The sequence below is a fragment of the Montipora capricornis genome, chromosome 4 (assembly GCF_036669925.1).
Source record: "Montipora capricornis isolate CH-2021 chromosome 4, ASM3666992v2, whole genome shotgun sequence".
Taxonomy (NCBI): domain Eukaryota; kingdom Metazoa; phylum Cnidaria; class Anthozoa; order Scleractinia; family Acroporidae; genus Montipora; species Montipora capricornis.
The window spans coordinates 36,215,164-36,239,068 of NC_090886.1; the positions used below are offsets into that span (position 1 = coordinate 36,215,164).

General features: G+C 41.8%; 3 protein-coding genes across 3 annotated transcripts in view; all 3 read left to right on the forward strand.

The window, feature by feature from the left end:
* LOC138046621 (uncharacterized) overlaps positions 1-14,056 on the forward strand; it is a 19,246-nt gene extending 5,190 nt beyond the window's left edge. Inside the window, exons 4-10 of the mRNA XM_068893225.1 lie at positions 7,828-7,865; positions 9,518-9,571; positions 10,237-10,290; positions 11,426-11,606; positions 12,158-12,259; positions 12,430-12,647; positions 13,787-14,056. Coding sequence (XP_068749326.1) covers positions 7,828-7,865; positions 9,518-9,571; positions 10,237-10,290; positions 11,426-11,606; positions 12,158-12,259; positions 12,430-12,647; positions 13,787-14,056 — 917 coding nt within the window. The remainder of the gene's footprint in view (positions 1-7,827; positions 7,866-9,517; positions 9,572-10,236; positions 10,291-11,425; positions 11,607-12,157; positions 12,260-12,429; positions 12,648-13,786) is intronic.
* A 4,055-nt stretch (positions 14,057-18,111) lies between these two features.
* LOC138046622 (uncharacterized) lies at positions 18,112-22,074 on the forward strand. The gene has a single exon (XM_068893226.1). It carries the CDS (start codon positions 18,112-18,114, stop codon positions 22,072-22,074), a length of 3,963 nt encoding a protein of 1,320 aa, XP_068749327.1.
* Positions 22,075-22,197: 123 nt separating this feature from the next.
* On the forward strand, positions 22,198-23,043 carry LOC138046623 (uncharacterized). The gene has a single exon (XM_068893227.1). It carries the CDS (start codon positions 22,198-22,200, stop codon positions 23,041-23,043), a length of 846 nt encoding a protein of 281 aa, XP_068749328.1.
* The last annotated feature ends 862 nt before the right edge of the window (positions 23,044-23,905 follow it).

Sequence of the window (23,905 nt, forward strand, 5' to 3'; positions counted from 1 at the left end):
CCCCGTTCTGCTCCTAATTGAGTTCAACTGATGTATCTATGGAAACCAGAGTCCGGGTTTTTGACTCAATGCAAAATGGGGCAAAGTGCTGACTGTTCAACCACGGAAATGGCCAATGCTAACGAAGGCAAGATGCCTCCGTCTTGTCGTCGTCGTCGTTTCCCTCTACCTTGTCGCGCCATGGCAAGGCATCGTTGCCTTTGGATTTTGGGCATGATGAAGAATGGATCCTTGGAGATACACCTTTCGCCTTTTTATGGGTTACTGACCCAAGACGACGTCTATCTTCGTAGACGGTGGTGACCGTATTGGAATGCGTGATGTTCCGAATCTGACGACCATGGGTGCATTGTCGGGCATCTTGAACCAAGAGATCCATTTGACATCGTAACCTGTCTTGACTCATCCGACGTCGTCCACGACCATTGCCTCTGCTCCCACCGCTACCCCCACTGGGTGGTCCGCTGCCGCTTCCGGAAGAACCGCCGCCACCGTGGCCTCTCCCGGGGGAACCGCCGCCGCCGCGTCCCCGACGACGACGGTCCCTGTTATGCCTGCTACTGCCTCCACTGCTAGGAGGGGAAGGAGGCAGAGGTCTCTGACGAGGTTGTTTCTGTCCCACGGTCGAACGGGTCAAAGGACCACTGGCCGCATAATCTTGTAAATCTTGTTCTGAAATACTTTAATCGCGTTGAATCTGAGCCCTTTATTTGGGGGGAATACTTCCATCCAACAACGGACGCATCATCAAATCCCGTTGAGACACAAGGACATTGGTGTCGAGTCCTTGGGGGTCGAGTCCCAGCTCACTCAACAACTTGTTGGGATCCGGGGAGGGTGCTGGCCAGCGTCTCCCTAAATTCCTCCAGCAATGGGCCTCTGGGTGTCCCTAATCCGGCCGACAACATGCGAGGGGTCGTATCTCGGATGGATCCCGCTCCGGATGGGATCTGGGCAGCCATGGTCACTTAAATATCCACGTCGTTGACGTTTGCGTTGAGGACGATATCGGGCGAGTTGGAGTCGTCCATTTTTCCACATGCCTGGAAGAAGGCTGAAGTTGTCCCTCATCTTAAGGAAGGTGACCATGAGGTGCCATATAACAATAGACCGATCTCGCTCCTCCCAGTACTATCCAAAGTGGCTGAGAAACTTGTATTACAACAGTGCACTTCCTTCCTGTCAGACAAAAATCGCCTGACCAAACATCAAAGTGTTTACAAGAGATATCATTCTACTGATACCCTCAGCCTTCTGGTCACAGATCACCTTTTTAATGCTATTGACGAAATGAAAGTTACTGCCATGGTACTTACTGATTTAAGTAAGACCTTCGATAGCATCTGTCATTCTATCTTAGAAAAATCTATGAATGCCCTACATTGGTTCCAAAGATATCTTAGAGAAAGGAAAGAAACTATTCTCGTTGGAATATCAACATCCTCGCCATTAACTGTAACTCACGGTGTCCCACAGGGTTCCATCTCGGGACCCGTGTTACTCAGTTTATATATGAATGACTTACCTGATGCTATCAAAATCTTCTCAGTTGAGTCTTATGATGATGACACAAAGCTTTTCTTATCCTTTGCAACTAATGACAACGTCAACTGTTCTTAGTCAGATTGGACAAGACCTTAACAGAGTAGCAGAGTGGTGTTGCACTAATCGGCTACTCATCAATCCTCAAAAAACGAAGTTCATGCTTTTTGGAACAAGACAGTTGGTTGGAAGATTGTGTGGTATTACTATCTCCTTCCTTGGTAAAGAGTTATCTCCATCGCCCTCTTGCAAAGATTTGGGAGTGATATTTGATAGTCACCTATCGTTTAATTACCACATAGATTACTTATCATCCTCGTTGTTAGGAAAACTGTGCCAAATGAACAGAGTCGGACACCTGTTTACGAAAGACGTCCTTTTATTTATCCTGAATTCTTTGGTATTTTGTAAGCTGTTCTACTATTCAACTGTGTGGTCGGGAGCTACACAACAGAACATTCGCAAGCTGCAGCTATTACAGAACTTTGCTGCTAGAATATTAACTGACAAAAGAAAGTATGACCACATTTCACGGTGCCAACTAATTCAAAGGTTTTTTCCCGGTTTATGATTATGCAGAAAGTGTAGATCTTAACAAGTGCCATATAAATCCAAAAAAAAAAAATTGCGGGTAACCACGCATTTTTCAAAGATAATTCAAGAATAATCTTTGTAAAAAGCTTTAAATTACAAAACAATGTAAACAATTGGAGCTTAATTATCGCTCGAAAATGCATGGTTACCCCTAATTTTCTTTTTGAATACCAAAAGTACTTTCTAAGATCTACTTTTTCCGGATAGTTTTAAACCGCGCAAAAATATCCCTGAATTAGTATCACCGATAGGAAACCCTAGTGTCTTGAGATGCACAGAACGTATGCGCAGTAACAATAGTAGGCACAGTCCTTAAGGAACTCAGTTGGCTGCCCATAAATGAAATGCTACAGCTCAGAGACGTCACTATGGCATTCCGTGAAATGTTCTTGGCAAATTTCCCAGGTAGAAGCCGATCTTGACACAATTACAAGACCGTGATGTTTCGATGATGCGATTCACGCGTTAAGAGATCCAACACGCGTTTGTCGTTGCCTCCTTCGTCCATGAGATCGTCCAAGACCAACACCCTGCCTTGTGTCGAACCAAGCCATTGTTGAAGATCGTCGACTTCGGGTATGCCTGGGTGAAGTTGGACCCCACGACGTTTCATGCTATCGAGCCGCGGTTGCCACACAGCGTAACAATAATGACACGGTCGAGATTTACCTCCTTCGAACACCGTGCCTTTGGTCAAGAGGGCTTCGGTCACCAGTGTCAAAAGCAGCGCTGAGATCAAGCGGCACAAGGATAGTAACGTGCTGCAAGTTCATATTTTACAGGATATCATTTTAAAATTGAATTAACAGAGTGAGTTCTGCGTACAATGTTAAAATTAAAAAGGCGTTCTCTGGTAAAAATTATTTAAAATGTGAGCTTTCGACAGCCAGTCTACTCTCTTCAACGGATATAAACATGTGATAAGCATGAATTAAAAATGGGTAGAAAGAATGTTCGGAGGAATGCTAAAATCGTTAAGATTAGTGTTTGTTTAAAAGAATGTTGTATCGTCTAGGGAGTGGGCATGAATTGTTGTCCGCCTCAACAGTTTTGGCCGTATGCCATGAATCAAGTGCCTTTCTAATGCGATTATTTCCTTTGCCAATAATCGTGGAGTTATATCAAAGTCAATTACATGATCAAAAGTCCATGCATGTTTTGCTACGTTAGAAGCCTTAGCACATTGTTTTATATTCCTGATATGTTCTTTCTTCCTGGTGCTGAATGATCTTTTTGTTTCACCAATGTAACTCCATGGACAAGATACGAACGGGATTTTCTAAACAACATTGCATTGAGCGTCTTTAGGAGGTCGAAACTTGGGGGCAGGGTATTCCTGTTGGAGAGTTTTAGTTGGTTTGTTAGTGACTTGAATGTCGTGACTCTTACGGATTTGCGTGAGTGGCTCAGTAATGCCTTTAATGTACGGAAGGATCGCAAAGTTCTGTCGATTCTAGGCCTTTAAACAAATATCCGGATATTTTTTGAGATATTTAGAAGTTTCAGAGATATTTAGAGAATTTTGGGATATTTACAGCTGTATTTAGAAAACCTTTTAGAGTTTTTTGGCTGTTTTCCAGCTTTTCCTCGCTATTATCTTGACAGATTACTCAGTTCTATCATTCTATGCGATTCTATGCTAGAAATAGTGGTTTCCCGCTTGAATAATATAATGTATTCCATATCACTAGTTCTAGTGATTCTATCACTAGCAGCCATTTGTCAAAATGGAGGATGCTGGAAACAATGAGCCTGAACCTTCTTCCGGCTCTGAGTCTACTCCTTCTACTTCTACTTCTACTTTGCATCCATGTTGTTTTGAAAGTTGCTTTATTTCCATAATACTACTTAGACAATCTCTGACATACTTTTCAGCTCCCGGTGGGGAAAATTTTGGCCTACGGGATTCAAAATCGGTTTATTTTTAAAACAAAAATACGAGATATTTCGAGATATTTAGAGGATTTTTCGAGATATTTAGACAATGTTTTGGGGTCTTTAGACATTTTTTTCAGAATTTCCGGAAAGATATTTAGGCGATTTTGCGTGATATTTGTGTAAAGACCTAGTCCATTCGTTCGGTCAGCCCATTTGAAGAACATATTGACAAATCCATCAGGTGTTGGTGTTTGTCGGTGTTGAAGATTTCTTCCTTATAATACCAGAAGTGATTTTTGGCGGGTAACTTTTAGACTGTAGATTTAAAGCTCTGTGTAGAAGTGCCGCAGGACCGCTAATTTTATGTTTTTTGTCGTGGTGAGAGTCGAAATCGCGATATCTATCTGTATGTGTACGTTTCCAATAGACGTCAACAGAATCGCGCGAGACGAAGGTGTCAAGAAATGACAACTGGTTATTGGATTCATGTTCGAAGGTGAAGAAAATATGCGGGTCGATGTAATTCAGTGTATTGTGGAAGGAGGAGACTCCTGGATTATCTGCTTAACATCGCTAGCTGACAGCATCTTAAAGGCAGGTAACGATGGCACAGACTTAGCGAGAACAGCGGAGGGAGTGCATCTCCTAGATTTGAATCAGTCTGATCGGTGTCGAGCTGCCTACGGATGGCTTCTATCTTATGAACAAAGTATTTTGCTAAGTCGTTAGAAAACTGAGTTGCATTGTCCAGATGAGGTGGGAGACCATCATCCACTGTGCAGTTGAAAAAGCACTGACTAGCACGGAATAGTTTCCTTGATCACCACTATCCTCGTCTACAAAGTTACTGTAAATCTCCCTGAGAGCCTTACTCATAAGACGGGTGGTTGAATTACGTTTTGCTTTAAAACAGCAAGATCGGAGTCCAGTTGCGACTTCCGCCACCTCTTTTCAGCTTTCCCTCGTTCACGCTTCGCCTCCCTGATCTCCTCACTAAACCATGGTGCACGAACAGGTATCTGGACGGTGGTCCTTGTCATTAATAACGTAGCATGCTTGCATCCGAGAGAGCTTTCAGGGTGTCATTATAATATGTTAGGAGTTCCTGAAGGTCATCTGATGGATTCTTGCATAACTCAGAAGAATCCAAGTCCTCATTGAGGGAGTCTGCGTTAACTAAGTGCAGCTTTCTGTAGGAAACGTTCCGTGCAGTAAGTGGTGGCTTAACAGAGCGGATAGAGCACAGCACGGCTGCATGGTCTGAAATATACCGGCTTACGCGCGGGGAAATACTAAGGGTGCACTCTTTTGGGAGAATCCTGGCTATTCTCATTCCGGATTAGGAATAACAGAATTTGTGGAATATCAACTCGCAAAAGAACACATATTCTGAAAACGGAATACTATTAGCGAAGGTGACCTGGGAGCTATAATTGTATCCGTGCATGCCCCAGTTGCGTTGGTATGGCGACTGAAAAAGGTTCCCGAAAGTTTGGAACACGAAATGGTGAAATATGGCCATAAGTACCAGTTTTTTGCCGGTTTCCTCGATTTTTCAGTTTTCTTAATTTGTTTTTTTTTTAATAAATAAACCTTAACATAATACATTTCACAAAGTAGATACATGACAGAAATTTTCTTCAATTGCTAAAAGCCTTAATGGGGAAAGATGACGACGAATTTTTTGTGCTTGTGAGTGCTTTGCGTAGTGCAAGACGGCGGCGTAAATATGCTTGGATACAAGGGTTTGTAGAGGAATTCAGTTAATGCCAACGACATTTCTTTTGGCCCAAGCAAGGGTACTTTGTTTTAAAATAACACAAATTGATAGCTCTTCTTGTTCTAGCACCGGTAAAGAAACAGAACAGAAGTCAAGTATACCTGCATCTACGGTATACATTTTGGATCGCTATTCCATTCAAGTTTTTACAATTTTCAAGCTGCTGGCCGGCGACCGGCCGGCCGCGTATCATTTCCCGCCAAAAGATTCCCTAAAGAACGCATATTCTGCCTATTCGGAGTGAACTGATATTCCGGTCATTCCGTTCATTCTACTATCGGGAGCAGAATGAAGGGAATAGTATTCCGTTCATTCTGAAACCGGAATAGGTCCCAAAAGAACACGAATGCCGTCTATTCCGTGTCTTCCTATTCCGGAATAGTACCAAAAGAACGCGCCCCAAGCAACCGATCAGATTGGCGTGTAATGATTAAGGTCAAGGGTGTGGTCATGTTTGTGAGTTGGGCCAGTGACGTGTTGCTGAAGTCCGTCTGACCCCAGTAAATCTGTCAGTCTTTTGCAATCAGTTTCCAACGCATTATCCACTCGATATTTTTAAGAGTAAAGTTAAAACACACCTGTTCCGCCAGTGCTATAGAGTATAGAGATCATATTATATATAGTTTACAGATTTTACTATTATTATTATGTATAGTGTATAAACCATATTTGCATTATTATACAGGATATAGATTTTCTTGTTTTCTTTAGAAATCTATTGTAATTTTAGAGTTTCTCATACTGCATGTAATTTGAATGTAAGATTTGAATGTAAGATTGTAAGATTGTAAAGCTCTGAGAATTTTGTAAAGCTAAATATATATTATTATTATTTATTATTATGGATATTAAAGTCCCCTGCTAGCATAAGCTGCTCTCGGTACAGAACTATGGACTCCAGATTATCTGCGAACTCTGAGAAAAAGGTACTCGTAGGAACCTTGTGCTTATCGGAGCTCGGTGGTCGATAGACTATGACAATGCGGAGGCTGTGTGAACATGTAGGGCTGTTGATCGATCCACTCAAAAAATTCAAACGATTCTTTCTCGCCCGCATTGGTCTTTTTTACATGAGAGTCTCGATACAGAAGTGCCGTTCTGCCACCACACATAAATACATCCATACATGCTTTGTTTAAACACGGTAAAACCTCTAATAAAAATACTGTAACAATAGGTATAGTACCATAAAATTCAGTATCTACTCTAGTAATAAAAATACTGTAACAGTTTTACAAAGTTGCCGTGTGGGAGCCTAACCCTCATTTTCATAAAATCGATTCATTTCTTTTTTGAAAAGATCTAACTGATTCGATCGTACTTTTGGGTAAGCTCCTCCATTGTGAGGCCGCACTGTAGCTAAAACTCTTTATGAGATAGTTGGTATTTGGTTTGGGCAAATGAAGCTTCATTTCTTAATTCCTGACATTATAGTTTGTGGTGTGAATTGAAAACAGGTCCTGTAGATGGGCCCTCAATGCGCTCAGTCCGCACTATCAAGACCTCGGGCCGATATTCTCCTAGTACGGGCTTCACCCTAGGTGAATAAGATATATATAAACCGCAAATTAATGTCACGGAAAACAGCAAAATACATTTTGTGGTTTATGATTTAGCCTGATTTCCAAAAAAGGGGTGGGAAGGGAGGGAATGAAATTCACTTTAGATCTCGGGGATATATTTTTAGCAAATTTTATTTCGTCTTATCCCTTGTGGTGGCGTTTTCGGCCAGTAAATTAAGGAAACAAATTAAGGTTGAGATACAAAAACATTTAAAGTTAAAAGACTAATACTGCACAGAAAGAGGATTCTTGATGTCCAAAAAACTGTCATGGCGCTGTATTACAGAGCTTATCGGCAGTCATAATTTCAATAATAATAATAGCTGTTTTTACACTGAAGACTAACAAATCGTCCTAATGTTTGTTCCCCTAATGTTTATTAAAAACGACCGATTTCGCTGCGGTTGTACTGATGTTATGCGTCAAGGCATGAACCTTTGAAAATTGTGATCATAGATCCCTTTATTCTAGAACCCAAGTCATCAGAAAAACCTCAAAGAAGCCTCAAGGTAAAGTTTTATTGAAAAAATAATGAAGTATGAATATTGATGAACATTTATTACCTAGCTGTTGGGTTTTTTTTCCTGTTGGTAGTCACAAATGTGCATACCCCACGGATATTGAATTAAGCTCCGCTCGGGTGAATCCAATCTTGTTCAGTCGTTCTCTCGACGTAGAAATGAGACAACATAATCGCTTTCAACTAGCAAACAAAATAAAAAATGACATCAAGTTAAAAAAAAGAAAAACAGCTCTCGACGTCACGAGGACTTTGCAGTGGCCCCCCATCCAAGTACTGTCCCCATTCGAAGGGGCTTAATATTAGTTGACACTAAGACTAGCATCAAGGATTGTGACCTTTGTGTTGAACTCGCGCCTATCTTGTCGAACCTTACAACGCTCAAAAGAAAAAAAACATGAAAACTAACAAAACCCCGGTGTCTTGCCGTCATCTTGTCACAGATGTATCCTTTGTTTCATGAGTTGTTGGTAGCACGCAAAGTAACTTTGATCATAGGCGGCCGCTAAAGTCGATTTCACTTTCGTTTTTGCGATTTTACTTGTACAATCAAAAGTGCGATAAAAAAAATTAAACGTAGCGAAAATCTCCCAAAATGTTTTTAGCTGATGACAACTTTTCTTATTACATCCATTTAGAAATGACCGGTGATCCTTGCAATCTGATTGGCTCTTAGCAGTGCGATTGCACTACCACACGTACGCAATGCGTGCCTATTTTTATAATATCCCGTATCTTGTCAATTTTCCCCTCAAATATCCTGATCCCTATAATTTTTTATCTAAATGTTCCGTATCTAGTAGTAATGAATTATCACTGGGAGCCCTCACTCCCAAACACCCCGGGCAGAAGTAAGTTGTCGGAAGAGGCGAACCTGGAGGCTGAAGGAGTGGGAGCAATGGCAACACGCTGGCGATCGCTGTGGGGAGGTGGGAGGGTCGAACGCCCGACGTCCGTTCAAAGCCAAAAAGAGGAATAAACGGGATAAAACAAGCCTACTTATACCAAAATGGTAACAAATTATGCAAATAGGGTTCTCCCATAGAACAACAGATGCACGGAAATTCTCAATTTAAATCTCAAGGGAATAAGGGGCGTTTGTACATGATGGCCCCCAGTGAGAAAAGCATTGATAATAAGAGATAACCTCTATTTCTGTTAGTTAAATGACAGATTTATCATTTTGGTAAACATTCGCCATTTTCCGAAGTTTACCCGTGGTTGTAGTTCACTGTAACTGGACAATTTGTGTTAACTGTTTTTGCATCCCACGGATACGCCCTTACAGGCTTCTTGTTGTAAATAAGCCTGCGTTCACACAAGGGCCATAAAGATGGTGAACAGTGGCATTACTTCGGTGGCTGGGAAAACACAAAATTGAGGCTTTTTGGAGACACACCGGGCTTTGGGCAGAAGAAGATTTCCGAAGCTAAGTCGCGTCCCCGAGTGCCAAGAAAACCATTTAAGAGGGCATATAGCCACAAAACTCCAAGAAAGGGGCTATAAGCGAAGCGGCGAGCAATGTACGCCGGACCATACGAATCCCCAGCTGAAATCTTAACATGAACTCTGGCGGGTATAAACAACTTTGTCAAGTAAGGTAGCCTTTGTATTTAACTAGAGAAACGTTTTTGTTGTTAGGTACCAGTCTCGAAGATTTGCAAGGCTCTCGAAACAGGGAAAACTGTGAGAGAGGTAATAGCTATAAGGGCCAGTTAATTGGATTGACTTCGGTGGTAGATATTTCTAGATCTGCGATACCAAGTTCACGTTTAACAAAGTTATTCGTGATCATTTTGGTTCGTTCATCTTTTACAAACACGCCCAGTTATTCTAGGACTAAATCCACGTGATTAAACGGCCATGTTGGTGAACAAAACAATAGAAAATGGCCCCACAAATTTAGCTAGTTAAATGACAGATTTATCTTTCTGGTAATCTCTCGCCATTTTCCGAAGTTTATTCGTAGCTGGACAATTTGTGTTAACTGTTTGTGCATTCCATGGATACGCCCTTATAGACTTCTTGTTATAAATAAGACTGCGTTCACACAAGGCCCGTGAAGATGGCGAATAGTGGCGTTACTTCGGTGGCTGGGAAAACACAAAGGTGAGGTTTTTCAGAGACACATCGGGGTTTGGACAGAAGAAGTTTTCCGTAGCTAACTCGCGTCTTCGAGTCGCAAGAAAACCATTTATTCTAAGAAACTCCAAGAAAGGGGCAACATGGGAGGCGGCGAGCAATGCACGCCGGACCATACGAATCCCGGGCCCAAATGTTAACATGACCTCTGGCGGGTATGAACAACTGAAAAGTAGGGTAGCCTTTTGTATTGAACTAGCAAAACGTTTTTTTATTAGGTAGTTGTCCCGAACTTTTGCAAGACTCACAAAGGAAACACAAGTGCGAGAAAGGTAATAGCTATAGGTGTTAATTAAATAGATTCACTTCAGTGGTAAGCATTTCTGAATCTGCGATGCCAAGATCACGTTTAACAAACCTATTCGTGATCATTTCATTGATCGTTCATCTTTTACAAACAAGCGCAGTTATTCTAGGTCTAAATCCACGTGATGACACGGTTATGTTGGTGAACAAAACAATAGAAAATGGCCCCACAAATTTTGCGTAATAACAGAGTCAAATTTCCAAAAGACATTGTACACCATCATGGCTTGCGTGACGTCAGATGAAAACCATCAATAAACGAACTGGATTTTGGGGAATGTTGTTGAAGCTTAAATAGAAAACTAAAATTTGCCATAGTGTGTTCACGTTTTCCAAAGAAATTAGTCGAGATTTGGTTGCTTTACACAGCAGATTCTTGTAGAATGGGACACCAACGAAAACGCTACAATAAAATACATACCCAGTCCCCATAGGGGCTTTTCAGGGCCATTGAAACATAACAAACAAACAGGAAGCTTGGTTAGCGCTAACTGTTGGTTAAGAGGTATCAAAACTTATAGGTTTCCATGGTATTTAACGCTGGTTAGGGCTAACCATGCTTCGAGCAACCCGGGCCAGAACAACAACTTTTAAGGATCCCAACTGGCCGCAAGCAACCCATTTGGATATTTACAAGTGCAGCTTAGAAGTTGAACCAGGGACTACAAGGAACAAACTCAACGAGTGGTAAGAACGGGTCTTGAACACGGAATCTCCTGATCCCAAGACTAGCGCCCTAACCACTGGGCCGCACTCCCTCCACGACTTAATATAATCTCAGCCATCGTCGCTGTTGTGTGTCTATTTTAGCCTGTTTGCATCATTATATATACAAAGTTTAAGACTTTTTGACTGTTGTCCAGATAGTTTTTATAAGTCTTCGCATCCAAGTTGGTGGACGGAAACAAACAATCTCTCATTCGCGCCTTTTTTCGACCATTAACATTTTCAATTTACATCATTGTCACCTCGGTTTTGATCGTCCCTTTGCTAAACCTCTGTACTGTACTCATCGTAAGAATACAGCTATTTTACAACACCTCTCGGAAATTTAGTTCAGAAAACAATGAACACGAATGCCTTAACATTATTTTTCTTCAGAAATGGGTTTCTTTTATGGTTAATATGACGAAGGATACCTTAAACGGATCTTCTGCTGTGGACGAGACTGACATAGAACGACAAGAAAATGCAATGATGACTTTAGATCTTTGCGAAAATTTCGTCGCTGCTGCCAGCTTAAATGAGTCAATGCCATTCGACGATCAAACAAGTGAATTTGGTGAGTGTCATTTTTTTTTTAAATGAGCTGAATGGGCAACATTTGACGATTTCATGCGATACGACTCCTGCTGCAGAGCGGAACATTACAGCAGCTACTATAGCTTCACATACGTTTTTACAGCAACTGTAGAAGGGTAGGTGAAAAGTACATCTAAGCCAAGAGGTGCATGGATGGCCATGAAATGACAAGTGCGGGGAAGTATAAAAAGGAAGAGGTACGGAGAGGGTGAAACAAGGAAGAAAGTATAAAGAGGAGGAACAAATAGCGAAGGATGAATTAAAGGAAGAAAGGAAGGGAGGGGATGGGCAGAGTGGTGAAAGGGGGGAGAGGGAGGAAAGACACATGCATGGGATGGATAGGGAGAGGGGAGGGGTAGACAGTAGAGAGGTTGAAAGTGAAAGGAGAAGAGAAGGAAGAGGGTTTGGATAGTAGAAAGGAGAGAGAGAGATTATGGGAGGGGTAGGCTGGGCGATAAGAGCTTGACAAATTTCACATGTATTTCTAAAAGAAACTTTATCGCTTATCATATCCATAACTTTTTCTTGAAGATTTCAGCATGACTCGGATTTTCAGAAAGGAGAGGCTTGGACTAGAATTCAAAGGGGGCGATTGGATTATGATTTCAGTTGACGATACCAATGAAACCAACGGTAAGCTTTTTAAGCTACTTTAGATTCAAATGGTACATCATTTAACTATAACGAGAACATGGAACACTACGAAAGTTATGTCATGGCTTTGGGTTGTTAATCCATCTGATCTACCCAGAAACACATGACCTTGAAACGTGTAACTTGCAAGTCTTTTTTTTGGAACAAAGCTGTGGATTTTAGGACACCAATTCTATGCCCAAATATGGACAAAAATGAGACCGAAGGAAATAACCCCAGCTCTGAACTAGTCCTGTTTCGGGACTCCCCTTTACCCCGCCCTGAAAATGGACCTGGAACCGAGGCGGGAAAAGAGAGAGTCCTGTATACTTGCAGGCGCATGCTTGGAATGAGTCAATCATATTGCATTAGATACCACGCTGGTTATGTAAATGAAGGGAACCTTGAAACTCCGACAAAAAATCGTATATGAAAATTACTGTGTGATTTGCAGTGTCAGGAAAGAGAACATCTAAATTATGCCTCGTCGTGACCAAACGAGGAGAAAAAACCCTGATCGCAGTGATGTTGGAAAATTATTGCCGAATAAATGTAACGACTGAAAGATCGCAACTAATCGATGCAAAGGCTGAACTAGTAAATATAGCATAGGATTTCACTAAGCGACAAAACAGCTCGGAGTCAGAATTTCATATTATCTGCAGTACTTTACCTCTAACAATGAGTTTCAGAAGGAAAGTGCTTTTAAGTAGCGACAATAAAAGCGAGGTGACATACGCTTTTAAGTAGCATTTTTCATCCTTATTAATTAATATTCACGAACAAATTTTGACCGGAAAAAAAAAATCGTGGCAACGTCCGAATAATTCGATGTTTGGACTCGGCATAAATATGTATAAATTTAATAGGAACATTATTGCTTCATCATTGCGTTATCAACTCAAACTGGTATGTAAAGAAACAAATAGTCCAGGTTGTGGCTCAATTTCGTTTAACTTTTTATGTAACTTTATCAGGAATATTGCTCAGTTTTTCTGTCATGCAATCGTCTTTTAGTTTTTCCGATATACAAACCATTGCAGTCTCAACAGGCAGCTCTACATAAAACCTTAGCCATTTGGCCACGGCCACAGCTTGTAAGGAAAGAAAGATTTAATGCGACGAGTGCTTTGAAAAATTATTCTAAGGAAAAATTAATAGTGTGAGTAAATTACTCTACTCTAATTACTCAACAAAAAAAAATATGTTTGCTACTGGTGTTTGTGTATTATTCCTGATAAAACTGAGAGTATTTACAACATTTTTTACCTGGCTGTTTTATCATGATTGGGTATCCAAACAATTTGTCCCCGATTTTGAAAAAAATTGGTAGGCCTTAACTCCTGAAACAATCACAGTTTCAATAATTACTGTGCAACTTAAATATATGTTCACTGGATTAGTGCAATTATCACATAACTAGATCGACAGAAGTAATGAACAATAAATAATGAACAATAAACAAGAGTTCCAGCAGGAGATTTATTAGTCTTCGTTGAGCGATTCATGGTTTTCGATTTCTTACAGTACAAGTCTACCACCTTGAGCCCCTTGATGATTGGTGGCACAGTCATTGATCGTGTTCAGTCTTACAAGCTGCTTGGGCTGCATATTTCCAACGATCTGACTTGGAACTCGCACTGTGAAACTGTGTATAAAAAAGCTGTCAAACGCCTTTATGGTTTACGGGTTCTAAAGAAAGCTGGGATGTCGACGGGAGATCTTGTTTCTGTGTACTGCTCGATTGTACGATCTACTGTAGAGTACATTGGATACATTAAACGATTGATTGATTGATTGATTCACATCCACGACCTACAGTACATTTGTAAGTTTGTAAGTTTCAAGGAGTCTCGGGAGAGCAATTAAATCAAAATTTGATATTTTTCTGCGCCAACATCATGCAGCTGCTCAGTTGGGTTTCAGAAATTCCATATGTTCGTATGTCATCCATGTGATCTTCCACGATTGGGACTCACGATAAGAAGGACTGATTTACAATTAACATCGGACTCGGATCGAAGAAAATCGCAAACATATTAAAGGAAAAACCATGTAGGAAACAGACTTGCCAAATCCTGTTGCAGGTTTAACAAAACCATCATTACCGGTAACGACTGCATGAATAGCTTGCAGTTGTTCCGCCTTAGGCACAAAGGTAAAGTGGCATTTTCTTAAACGCAAAATCAATTGCCTCCAGAAACTTGGCGTTATAATTTCCTTTCACATTATCCCCCTTAAATCCAGTGTAAAAGCACTCGGAATAAACTATGCTCAAATACGGAATCTTTTTCCAAATATGGTTTTTCCCCCAGTTTTGGGGGGGAAAAATTGCCTAATTCCGAGCATGCGCCTACAAGTAATTCAGGACTCTCTCTTTTCCCGCCTGGGTTCCAGGCCCATTTTCAGGGCGGGCTAAGAAGGAGTCCCGGAACAGGGCAAGCTCTGAACCAGAGTTAAACGCTTTAAGGTCACGAGCTTCTGATCCACCTTATTATATACTCAGCCAGGAATCCATGACCCGGAGCCTACAACTCTACTGTGTTCGCGTAACAGCGTTTTCACAGACCGATTTATTTTTAGATTGAATTTCCCGCGAATGAGACTCCCACAGGAGCCCGATGACCCATTACAAGAAATTAAGCTGACGTTAAATCGACAGAGCGCAAAAACCGCTAGACATGCGCACTAGAATCACACTTGTGTTGCCGCCATTCCATTTTCAAAATGGCGGACGGCAAATCAAAATCCACCACGTCATTGTGGAGGCTGTCACGCCGCTGGCATTTCTCTGAGAAAATTTGCAAAAAGATGATCTGAATCTGCCATCATTCAACGATGCTTCAGAGCCGTCAGGGAAGAGATCGGACCAAAACCAGTTCGCCTAAAGCAATAGAGTTTTTGACCAGTTTTGAAGCTTCATTTGACGTTCGTTGTTTTAGAGTTTTGCGTTTCCTAAGGTGGTCGGTTACTCTTTAAGCTCAGAACAGAGATATGGTGGAGGTAAATTGTTTTCGCGAAACATATCAAATATGACTTTTTTTTCGTTGATATGAAAATTTTTGAGAGGTGTTTAAAGGTGGAATTCCGATTTCATACACCAAGAGAGACTTTTTCAAATCGAAGTTTGAGGAAAAGCAGGTTTTTTTACCGCTAGTGTTCGTCTTCACAGTTGTAACTGGTTTTACACAGAAAAGCGAAGTCCAGTGCCTTATGCTTTCACGCCAATCGATATAGTTTGAGGTTTTGGGGTCGTAAGTTGTCCTGAAATGCATATAACGTACATGTATGTTTTTAACTTCGAGTTAATATCTTGTCGACATTGTTCATGTAATATACAATGTAAGTTTTCTCGCTTTGTAAGCCAAGGCGACAGAGCGGCTGCCTGTTATATTTAAAACAGCGGCAAATATTGACAACAAACCCTGTTATTTTTTTCCCTTTAACAAAGTTCATTGCTATGTTTTGTGTAACTAAAAATAAAATATGTCAACTGTCACATCTGACTGCTGGGGGATTGTGTGCTTTTTCGAGTTTATGGGACTCTTTGCAAAGGGCGAGTTAAGTCAATTCAACAAAGTAAGCTGCTTTTTCCATTTAGAGACTGAAAATGTCAGCAAAGGTGCTCTAGTTCAATGTGCAAAGCGCTTTTTTTGGCTTTTGATGCCAGCAAAACAGTTCACCACACTAGAAAATTTTTATTCGAGGGCCACTTGCTACTGGCTCACAAAGACTACAGAATTTGCCACATGGATGAATACATTTCACTAATGAAGGTGAGTGATGGAATAACATTACAATAGTTGTAACAATAATCTGCCCTGAATTGAATTTCCCCTACCCCTCAATATAGATTATACGCCCCCTTCTTTGTCAGTGCCAAAAATCTGCCAAGAGAACTGAAGCACTAAGTTACACAGAATTAGTCAGACAGGTAGAAAACCCTCAAGGATCAAAGGCAGGAGCTGGATATTAAGCAGAGAAAAATTGAGAACGAAAACAAAAACTTTCACAAAAAAAACATGAAGGTAAGTATTTGGGTTTAGCTCATTACGACAATGACATGCCAATGCCTTTACAGTACTAGCCCCACCCCCCCTCCCTTCACCAAGACACACACACCACTGACAGCGGTACACTGCTTAGCATTATATTGAGCGCCACAGGCTGTTGGCTGTAATCAGTAACACACTCAACATGTTTCATTTCATATTATTATTTACATGCACAGAACAAACTGCATTGAACACGATGGACAACCCCATGAATTTCTCAAATTGCTTTTGGCCTATTACAAGACCTGTGAGTAAAACCATACCAAAAAGTTAGCTCACTATAATAAGGTAAAACAGATATCATTTTCATAATGGTTATGCTTTACAATGTAGCTGTGTCACCGAACACCCAAGGTTAATAATTTTGCTATTATCCCAACAGTAAACACTTAATGACTGGTCCCGAGGGAAACAGTTCATTTTGTTTCCCTAAAAATTTCCAATGTTCCCCTGAGGCGCAGACGAGGGAAACAAAATGAACTGTTTCCTGAGAGACCAGTCATTAAGTGATTTGTTATATAGCACAAATAGGAAAACATGCAATGGGAACAGCAACGGTGGTTGTCGGTCAACATTTGCGGGCAACAGTGCACTGTTACCCTCTGACGTCATAGATTTTGCACTGTTGCCCGCTCAGAGACTTTTGAACGGCAAAAGTGTTATTGTTACTGTAGATGTCATGTGACCTTGAAGTAACCAATGAGAGCATGCGCTGCTGGGGGCAAAAACAGTTATATAACAAAAATAATTATTATTCAACATAACACACTTTTGCTGGAAAAACAAGATCAGCAACACAAATCAAATGTTGAATTGAGAGAAGAAAATGTCATGCTTCACAAAAAAGGACAAAATTATAGACACAACACAGTTTTCAAAAAAAATATTGGACTGACATAAAAATTAATACCATGCACATGTTGTTTCGGCCGCGACGAAATTAGATACGTCATAGCTACTTAATTAGGTTAATCACCGTTAATAACATTAGTACGGCAAGCTTCCTCCCGAAGTCGACATCTGAGGCCATCGGGTATGTAAAATCTGTGGTTCGTTTTCTTTGAACTTTGTTCATATAACCTGATAAACTGTTTATAATCATAGGTTTCGAAAGACTCATCAATAAACAACAGAAAGTCCTTTGAAACGTGGCTATTTTATACCGTTAACGCTTCGGTCGAGGAAACATTCGAAACCCGCTCAACAGCGCGATGGCAGAAGAAGCCAAGAACGTCCGTCGCGTCGCCAAATCAAGATTCACCAGAAAAAGGAACGAATTCCTGAAGTCCATCTCATCAGCCAGCATTCACGAACTCGTGGAAAACAACTACGCTCAATTCCTGGAAGCATGGAACGTCCTGGAAACAAAGCACGATCTCTACGCGATGCTTTTATCAGACGACGCCGAGCTAGAAGCCGCCGAAACATGGATCAACAAAGTACAGGAGGAGTTCACCGAAGCGACAAAAGCTAAAATTAACTTTATTAACCACATAGCGGACGTGCAAATGAGAGCGCGCGCGGAAACGGAACAAAGGGATAAGGCGAACTAAGAACGCGAGCAAATGGAACGATTCTTTGATCAAGCAATGATCAGACGAGAAACAGCGCGAGCCATATTTGAAACAGCTTGTCAAAGCGCTTCGCACACACTCAGCGCGGACAAAGTAGAAACAGATTGACGAAGCTTTCGCGGAATGCAAACTAGCGAATAGCGCGCTACTCGATTTATCTACGCGAGAATCTGCAGCCAATGAAATTAAATGGCTCCAAGCTACTCAAGCGACGTATAACGAGATGAACGCTAAACTCGAAACACACCTCGTAGGCAAACATGAACGCGAACTGCAGCCGCAGATCAAAGGAGAAAAGAGCAATCACCTACAACTAGAGAAAATCAAAATGCCCCGATTTGAAGGAGAGTTGAGAGAATATCCATCCTTCAAAAGAGACTTCCAGAAACAAGTCATGCCGCACCTTACGGAAGATACATTATCCTACACGTTGCGTTCCTGTCTCGGAAAAGAACCTTTAGCTCACGTAAAGAGCGTCGATGATGACGTTTACGAGATGTGGAAGAGACTCGACGAAAAATACGGGGACCCAGCGAAAGTCACGGACGCGATAATTAATGAGATAAGACGCGTAAGATCCATCCGCGAAGGCGAAAACAAGCGATTCATAGAGCTGGTAGGAATCATAGAAGACGGATATCGTGACCTTAAGAGACTTGGCTTGGAAGCAGAAATAACCCCAACGAGCTCAGTAAGCATCATAGAGAGAAAACTCCCGCCAGACGTACGCAAAGAATGGGCTAAACTATTAAGTTCTGACGACAGCACTGTGGACAAAACCAACAAGTTTCCGAGCCTGCTCAAATTTTTACTTACGCAAAAACGCGCTATCGAGTACGATGGTTCTGATCTTCGCGCACAGGGCCCAGCCATAACGAAGGCAGTTGTCCATTACGCCACAGCGGATGAAAGACACGACAGCCGCAGCCAGAGAACTTACAGCAAGTGCGTCGTTCACGAAAACTCGAATCATCTTACCAAGGATTGTAGAGTATACCTCGATAAAACAGTAAGCGAAAGACTGTCAACATTGAAAGAAAAAGGTGCGTGTTTTTCCTGCCTCAGAACCGGTCACCGATCACGCAATTGCCGCTCTAAAAGGGATTGCGGCGTCAATGAATGTAAGAAGAAACATCATCCCACATTACATGAAGAAGATCAGACAGAGACTCCAAGTGCATCCGCAATATCCAGTCCATGCAGCCATGGGGGTAATGAGACCTGCATCCTCCAGTTGCAACAAATAAAAACTTATAGAGGACATGCAAACGTCTTGTGGGACAACGCATCATCCATTAGCCTCATAACCCGCGACAAAGCACGGGAAGAAAGACTGCGCGGAACGCCACTTGAAATCTCTCTCGTGAAGGTGGGAGGGAAGGAAGAGAAGATAAGTTCCAGAAAATACAAATTGCCGCTCATTGACCTCAAGGGCGAAACGACGCTTGTGGAAGTTTGCGAAATAGACAAAATTACCACCGACATTCAAAGTGTTAACATGGATAAGGCACTTGACGCTCTACAGATACAAAGGGGCGACTTGACTCGGCCAAAAGGCGCCGTTGACGTCCTCATTGGGTATGATTACGCAGGCTTCCACTCGGTAAAAGAAAGAAATGTCGAACACCTAATGTTATTGAAGAATCGTTTTGGACGATGTATAGGCGGGACACACCCTTCCATTCGGGAGAAGAACCACAAATCAGCATTCGACGCATGTGCAAACCACCTAAAAGCAGTCAAAATTGACGACTTCTACAATATCGAGAGATTAGGTGTTAGCTGCACGCCGCGCTGCGGAGGCTGCAAATGCGGAAAATGCGCTCCTGGAACCAGCGACTACACTCTGAAAGAAGAAAGGGAGCTCCATCTCATCGAGAAAGGCCTTGAATTTAACGAACAGGAAAAATGCTGGATCGCTGAATATCCCTGGATTCGCGATCCACACGACCTGCCAGATAACAAAAGAGCTGCCTTTGGAAGACTCTTAAGCACCGAGCGAAGATTATTGCGAAATCCCGAACATAGCAGAGTTTATCAAAATCAAGTTGAGGACATGGTAGAACGAGGAGTAGCTAGAAAACTAAGCAAGCAAGAGCTCGAGAATTATAAAGGCCCTATCCACTACATCTCCCACCACGATGTTCTAAAGCCTGATTCGAAATCGACTCCAGTGAGGATCGTCTTTAACAGCAGCGCGAACTATATGGGACACGTCCTTAACGAGTACTGGGCAAAGGGTCCCGATCTGTTAAATAATCTTGTAGGAATCCTCGTGCGATTCAGAGAACACGAAATTGGATTCATCGGAGATGTGAAAAAGATGTATCACACCGTGAAGACCAAGATCATAGAGCAACACACGCATCGTTTTCTATGGCGCGACATGAACACAAGCAGGGATCCGGATACGTACGTTATACAAAGAGTTTCATTTGGAGACAAACCCTCGGGTACCATAGCGACCGTAGCCATGAGAAAGACAGCGGAACTATCAAAAGAGAATTATCCACAAGCCGCGAATACCGTAATATCCAACTCGTACATGGATGACATTGTAGACAGTGTACATAGCGACGCACAAGCTAAGCAACTAACTAATGAGATTGAGGCAGTCCTAGTCAAGGGCGGATTCAAGATAAAGGGTTGGTTCTATTCGAACGACAAAACAGCAAACGAAATGGCTTTAGAACCCAACCAGCAAAATTCATCAACCGAGAAAGTACTCGGCGTCATTTGGAGTACAGACAAGGATCAATTCCGGTTTAAAGTGGGAATAGACTTAACTCTGACGAAAGCCAAAGGACGCATCAAAGAAAACCCAACTACTGGCGAAATAACGAAGAGGATTATCCTCTCACAGATAAACCGCGTGTATGACCCTCTTGGTCTAGCAGCTCCCGTTACGGTCAGAGCGAAGATTTTGATGCGCCAGCTTTGGGCAACAGAAAAGAAACTCGGCTGGGACGACCCTGTCCCTGAGAAGCAAAGGATTAACTGGCTGGAATTCTTCCAAGATCTGCGCAATATGGATCAAGTTATATTTCCAAGATGCCTCAAACCATCAGGTACACTCGGTCTGCCGACTCTTATCATATTCAGTGACGGGTCAGACAACGCTTACGGAGCATGTGCTTACATCAGGTGGACATTACTGGACAACAAATTTGAAACCAGACTGATCATGTCAAAGAACCGACTCTCGCTAAACAGGAAATTATCGATCGATCGAATTGAACTTTGCGCGGCAGTCTTAAGCAAAAGGCTTAGAAACTTTCTGGACAAAGAATCCCGCTACAAGTTTGCGAAATACTGCCATATAGTCGATTCTCAAATAGTGCACGGGATGATCCAAAAGGAATCTTACGGCTACAATACATTCGCCGCTACTCGCATCGGAGAGATACAGGAAGGTACCAATCCCCAAGACTGGTATTGGGTAAAGAGTGATAAAAACATCGCCGATTGGATAACACGAGGTAAGCGACCAAGCGATATCAAAAGCGAAAGCGACTGGCAAAAGGGACCTAGATTTCTACAACTCCCGGAATCAGAATGGCCAATAAGTAAAGTAGTCCATCACCCAGAGTTATCAATGAAAACGGCATTAACAACACTTGCTGCAGAACAGGACTCGCTCGCGAGAAGAATTGATATAAACAGACATTCAAGTTACAACAAACTGTTAAGAGTAACAGCACGTGTATTAGCCATGTACGCAAGAGAACCAGTTAGTCTGAAGAATGCGACAAAGACCCTGACGCCGGACGATATTTCTAAAGCAGAAAGGTTTTGGATCATTGATGCGCAAAGAAAAATGCTTACAAACGTCAAAAAATCTACATATAAGCGTTTGTGTCCAAAGCGCAGAGAAGATGGAGTAATAGTGGTTGGTCATCGGACCGGCAAATGGGTGCACTTGAGCTACGATAAGAGAGAAGTGATCCTCATTCCTCGTGAGCATCGTTTCTCTAAGCTTTATGCTGAACATATACATCGAAAAGGTCACCATGGCGTGTCGACGACCGTAAGCAAAATTCGATTACGATTCTGGATTCCTCAGATTCATAACATAGTAAAGTCCATTAGATACAACTGCGTCACTTGCAAGAAACTGGACGAAAACCTCAACAAGCAGGTCATGGGACAGCTTCCAGAAGAGAGACTTATGCCCTCACCACCCTGACATAGTACAGCCATCGACCTTTTCGGACCGTTTAAAATAAGAGACCAGGTAAAGAAGCGAACAATCGGAAAGTGTTATGGGGTATTGTTCAACTGTATGAGCACAAGAGCAGTTCTTATTGACATGGTAGGCGATTACAGTACAGAGGCATTTCTACTTGCGCTGAGACGGTTTACATCCCTCAGAGGCTATCCTGCAAAGCTATACTCTGATAACGGTCCGCAGTTGGTAGCAGCTAGTGAAGAACTCCAGAATATGACGAAGAAATGGAACTTAAAAGAACTCGAAACATTTGGAGTGAACGAAGGATTAAAGTGGGAATTCGCATCTGCGGACGCACCATGGCAGAACGGAATATCAGAAGCCCTTATAAAATCGATAAAGCGAGCTATTACTACAGCGATCGGACAGAGCGTTATGACATTTCCAGAACTTCAGACAGTCCTTTACGAAGTATCTAATTTAGTCAACGAGAGGCCGATCGGTCGTCATCCAACTTCACCTGAAGACGGAGCATATCTCTGCCCGAATGACATCTTGTTAGGACGTTCTTCAACAAAGGTTCCTAACGGGCCATTTAATGAAAGCGCAGACCCCAGAAAGCGCTTTTACTTCATACAAAACGTTGTTGACACATTCTGGAGCAGATGGACACGAGACTATTTCCCAAGGTTGCTCGTACGCCAGAAATGGCATACTTGTAAACGTGATGTCATGGTCGGCGATATCGTGTTAATTCAAGACAGTAACCAGATAAGGGGGAAATGGAAGCTCGGACGCGTCATAGCAGCTAACCCCCGAAAAGATGGCAAGGTCAGAAAAGTTACAATTCAGTACAAGAATCCAGCGCCGAATGAAAAAGTTGGTATATACAAGGGTCGAGGATATTCAACAATCGAGCGACCTGTACAGCGTCTAATCGTGCTGGTTCCTTTCCACGATGATGAAGATTCAAAGGACATTAAATGAAACTAACTTACGAAATGTAAATTAAGAATTAGGTCAATACCTTCGGGAGGCGGGGAGTGTTTCGGCCGCGACGAAATTAGATACGTCATAGCTACTTAATTAGGCTAATCACCGTTAATAACATTAGTACGGCAAGCTTCCTCCCGAAGTCGACATCTGAGGCCATCGGGTATGTAAAATCTGTCGTTCGTTTTCTTTGAACTTTGTTCATATAACCTGATAAACTGTTTATAATCATAGGTTTCAAAAGACTCATCAATAAACAACAGAAAGTCCTTTGAAACGTGGCTATTTTATACCGTTAACGCTTCGGTCGAGGAAACACATGTAACCCTGTGAAAAAGCACCCCAAATGCCTAAATTTCCAATATAGGTTTTAGTCAGAACAAACTTTTCCTTATCACAGACTAAATTCTTATGGTCCTTAATTTTCTTTCTAGTGCAAATAATATTGAACAAAACAAATAGTGTATTGTAATGATCAACTGATGTATGTTTAGTATTTTTTCCTTTCATTTTCCCGAATTTGTTCTCCACCTATATATATCTGTTTGGGTCAAGTTAGCAGAAAATTGGGGAATCCACTCAAAAGAGACACTTGCAATACCATTGGCAGTACTAAATCCTAACATTACTCAACAACAATGACAATATTATTTGTGTTCCTATAATATGTTTTTACAACTATTTAGCTCTCTTGTGCACCATACAATTTCACAAGTCACTAGTCAACCACTAAACAAAAGGAGGAAAGAACTTATATGATCCAGACAAAATGGGAAATTTTGGTGGTGAACATTCTCCAGACCTGTTGGAAAATATCTTCCATGCCACAATGCATTTACAATAATGAAAAGGGTTT